At 34.5% G+C, this 4,167-nt stretch overlaps 1 protein-coding gene across 1 annotated transcript in view; it reads right to left on the bottom strand.

Annotated features, from left to right (window-relative positions):
* Nucleotides 1–3,549: 3,549 nt before the first annotated feature.
* LOC125851100 (beta-phellandrene synthase (neryl-diphosphate-cyclizing), chloroplastic-like) overlaps nucleotides 3,550–4,167 on the bottom strand; it is a 13,216-nt gene continuing 12,598 nt past the window's right edge. The window contains exon 14 of the mRNA XM_049530890.1: nucleotides 3,550–3,938. Within this exon, the coding sequence (XP_049386847.1) occupies nucleotides 3,630–3,938 (309 nt within the window). The 3' untranslated portion in view covers nucleotides 3,550–3,629. The remainder of the gene's footprint in view (nucleotides 3,939–4,167) is intronic.

Below are 4,167 nucleotides of genomic sequence, written 5' to 3'. Positions count from 1 at the left end.
TCAAATTCATGGCATGCATTGTTATAATCAATTCATTAGGTTCGTTTCCGCTTTAACCAGATTACATACGCGTATGCATATCATAAGCTAATCAATCGACATACATTATACACTTAGGAATCACGCCCTCCACCTACACCCTATTTCACGAGCTAGGGATTTCTGTTACGGTATACGACTGCTGAAATACCTAGGAATATATGTACAACTAACTCTCTTCGGTGCACGAAAGCCTACGCATGATTTTTTCCGTCAATGCCAATAAACTACACAATGAATATCAGATTATAACTACTCAATTAATAACCTAGCCTACCTGGACGCCAAGCAATTGTACGGAATTATGGCCTCAATTCTTGTTTCCAGACCTCGTGGCGGTGGATTGACCAAGAATTCGCAAGTTATCGACCTCTTTACGCTAGAAATCTCCTCATTCTTCCTTTCTAAGCTTAGAGCAGCTTTTTGGGGGTTTCTAGGGTAATCCTCACCTATTTTTGGTGTTTTGGGAAAAGGGAGAAAATAAGATTTCACATTATTTAAGTTATGTCCTATTCATCCCACTTTGGCGTGATCTCTGCTGCTCTGGCGCTGCCGCCCTAGTGGTAACTGGCCCACTGTGGCGGGATGGTGGACCCAGTTTTCCCTCGACTGTCACGACCCAAAAATGGATGTGATGGCACTCGTCTTATCCCACCAAGACAAGTCAGCCTAAAACTCATCCATTACGATAAAATGCAAAAAAATATAATCAACTCAAAAATACCCCCAAAACTTGGTTGTCACGTGCCCAAGCCTCTAATGTGTTATAACAAAATTTAAAGAAAATACAATCCCAAATGACATTGTTTCTAGAATAGTACAAGATCATAGTTAAAGAGCTAGAAAGAAGGTCCGCTGAAATGACAAGTAGCTACCTCACAAACATCCACAAGAAGCCTCGGACAAGAAGAAAAGAAAATATCACAAAGGTCCGGACTAGTAACCTACAAAAATGTAGAAGCAAGGGGCGAGTACCAAACTACACGGTACTCAGCAAGTAAACTTCTAAACCTAAGTTAAGGGAATAGAATACGGGTACTCCTTACACCCCAATTGAACCTCCACAACTACAACCTGCATAAAACCAGCCCAACCTAACAATTCACAATTTACAAAGCACACAATTCAACAACACTCTAACATTTTCATATTCTCAACAACATGCACAATATTCATCAATCACAAGTTCCATAGAAAGGTACTCACAAGATCAGCAACACATATGATCAAGTTCACCAATAATAAAGATGTGCAATGCAATGGAATGCAATGTCAAGAATAGTGATGCATCTCTGACCTAGTGATACACACCTGTAGTCTCTTAGTCCAGGACTCATGAAGGAGATATATGTACATGCATCTGTCGCGGTGTGCGACACGACACTCGATATATAATATCCATTGTTGCACGTGATACATCCCTCGATAATAAAATCTGCCGCAGCGTGCGACACGTCTCTCGAAATATAGTATCCATCGCAGCGCGCGACACGTCCCTCGAAATGGTACATCCTCTTTAATTTCTTATCTTTCTCAATTCACACAACACTTGTCACAATCATGTCTCAGAACAATGCAAATGACATGTTCACACAAATAATGAGGAGATGACCATTTTCATAACATTGCACAATTCACCATAACGCAATCATGATACAACATCAACAATGAATCAACAAGCCTTTCAAAACCATTCTCAACACATCACACACCAATAATAAATCACATAGCATTTTATTACCCCTTTTTCATCATTAGAGTTATTCAATATGAACAAGTTAACCCATCACCAAGTCCAATATACTCCCTAACACATATCACAAGGAAATACACGACTCTACACACTAAACAAGGGTTTAGAAATCTACTTGCCTCAAATAGTCGAACAATCACTTCGGGACTTTAGTCTTCCCCTTTCGTTGAACTTCCAACTCAAAGCAATCTATTCACATTATTAATGATCACAATAAGATTTCAAAACTAACAACATCCATATCACTATGTGCCTAACATAGACCAAAAATCATAGAGCACGAATCTATAATCAAGTTCTTAACTTTTGATGCCAATTGACATGTCAACTCTTTCAACTTTTCTCCAATTTTCAAGCCTAGGGTTAAGTCTTAATTCCTTAAAATATCACAAGTCTAATGATATTCACAAAATAAAATACACTTAATATTTAATTACATATCTCAATATATCGAAACTTGAATTATATGTGACAATTATAAGAAGGAGTTGGAGAAACACTAAAAACCCAAATTATGGACATAACATTTTAGTTTACAAGAAAACCAAAACTTTTCAGAACTCAAATTGACACAAGTTGTATTCTTAGAAATTATTCATCAACAATTAATTATCCAATTATTGACCTATAATTACCCTCAAATCATTTGGTCATCATTAACCAGGACTTGACCCATCCACAATACATTATGACCACACGTTGCAGAAGGCATATATTTTGCCCTTTTCCAATTCTGTCCAACACATATTACTACTAGTATAATAATATATAAATAGAAACCCACGTTCAAGTTGGCACATCAGTAAAACTATGAGAAACTCCAATTTACAGATGCCTAATCTATTCTTTAAAAAAAATACACCATATGCTCCTAATCATTACCTCATAGTCAAAACTATTTCTTTCCCCAAGTTTTAAAAAAACGTTATCACATTATACAAGTTTCCTTTTTAGTTTACAATTCAATTTCTCTTCTTTCTGGTTCACCGCCAATGTTGTAATTATAATAATGTGACCCTCACCCGTAATACACAATACACGATTTAGGCAATAGGCATGATTGATGATTTACCTTGAAGTTGTTCTCGTTCTTTTTGTTCATCCGAGGATTTGAGCCGCATTGATTCTGGTGTTATAATTAAAAGCATAATAAGCCCCCTTTTACTTACCAATTTGTTTTTATATATGGGCTAAGTGGTAGGGTTTTAAATAGTATAAATTATAGGAACCACATATTATAACTTATGGATTTAGCCCATTAGTTACAAACTAAATTAATTATCTAAAAATTACCTGTCAATTAATTAACTATAGTTAAATAGATAGTTCAAAATTCTCAACCCAATTTCATCAACTGATCAAAATGACTCGAGGCAACTATTGATAGGGGTAAAACGGTAATTTCATAAAAGTTTTCAAAAATAATTCTTTGGGTCATTACATCGACATTTTCCTCTCATAAATAACGACGATTCGGGTCATTACAAATATTCCAATAAACTGTACAAAGTGACATCAAAATCTATTGTTAAATACTTGTTTAGTGCAATATAAACAAAACAAAAAAATTACTAAGGAAATATATCTTGACATATTGATTAAGAATGTACTATCCCCCATATTATAGATGTTAAATTTGTTAAGTTTCATTTCAATCGTCATCTCAAAACGATCTTCATAATTAATATATAATTAAAAAATAAAGTGATCATATTACGTTTGGGCATAGAGAGAACACATATAATTGATTCAAAAAGTAATTCTTTAACAATTATTTCAAAGACCACGCGAAGCGCGGCCAAATTTCCTAGTAAAACTCATAAATTAAAATGTGGGATTAATGATTGAGTGGGTTGTAAATGACTTCATCAATGTAATTCTTCATTTCCTCTGGAAATTTATATTCATCACCATGTGAATAAGTGAAACAAATCATTTTGCTTGACCACCAAATTATTTCTTTGCATAATTGAGGCAATTGGCTTCCCTTTTTTTGAACTAAAACCATTTTCAACAACTGCCTTCTATTACTTTCCAAGATTTCCTTTATCTTCATTATAGCTTCTTCCTCAGAAATATTTTTTCTTCTTGGACTTTGTGTCATTAGTATTGTGACTAAATTCATTGAGCTCTCCCCTTGTTCTCTCTGTAGGAAATGTGAGAGACAATTGACCAATATTAGTATACGTTTGTATTAGTAATTTATTCAGAATTCAATAAACAAACATGATTTCCGAACCTATAAACTTGAAATTCTAGATCATCATCTACTTACTCATCAAGATTTTGTATTGTTTACCATAGGTATAATGGACAAGTTGATTTTTTTGACATGAAGAGAAATTCTAATATTATAGGTGTGTTCGATACATAGG

Source organism: Solanum stenotomum, unplaced genomic scaffold (genome assembly GCF_019186545.1).
Source record: "Solanum stenotomum isolate F172 unplaced genomic scaffold, ASM1918654v1 scaffold222, whole genome shotgun sequence".
Taxonomy (NCBI): Eukaryota; Viridiplantae; Streptophyta; class Magnoliopsida; order Solanales; family Solanaceae; genus Solanum; species Solanum stenotomum.
The sequence above is the reverse complement of the archived record's forward strand: the minus strand, read 5'-3'. Positions and strand labels throughout refer to the sequence as shown.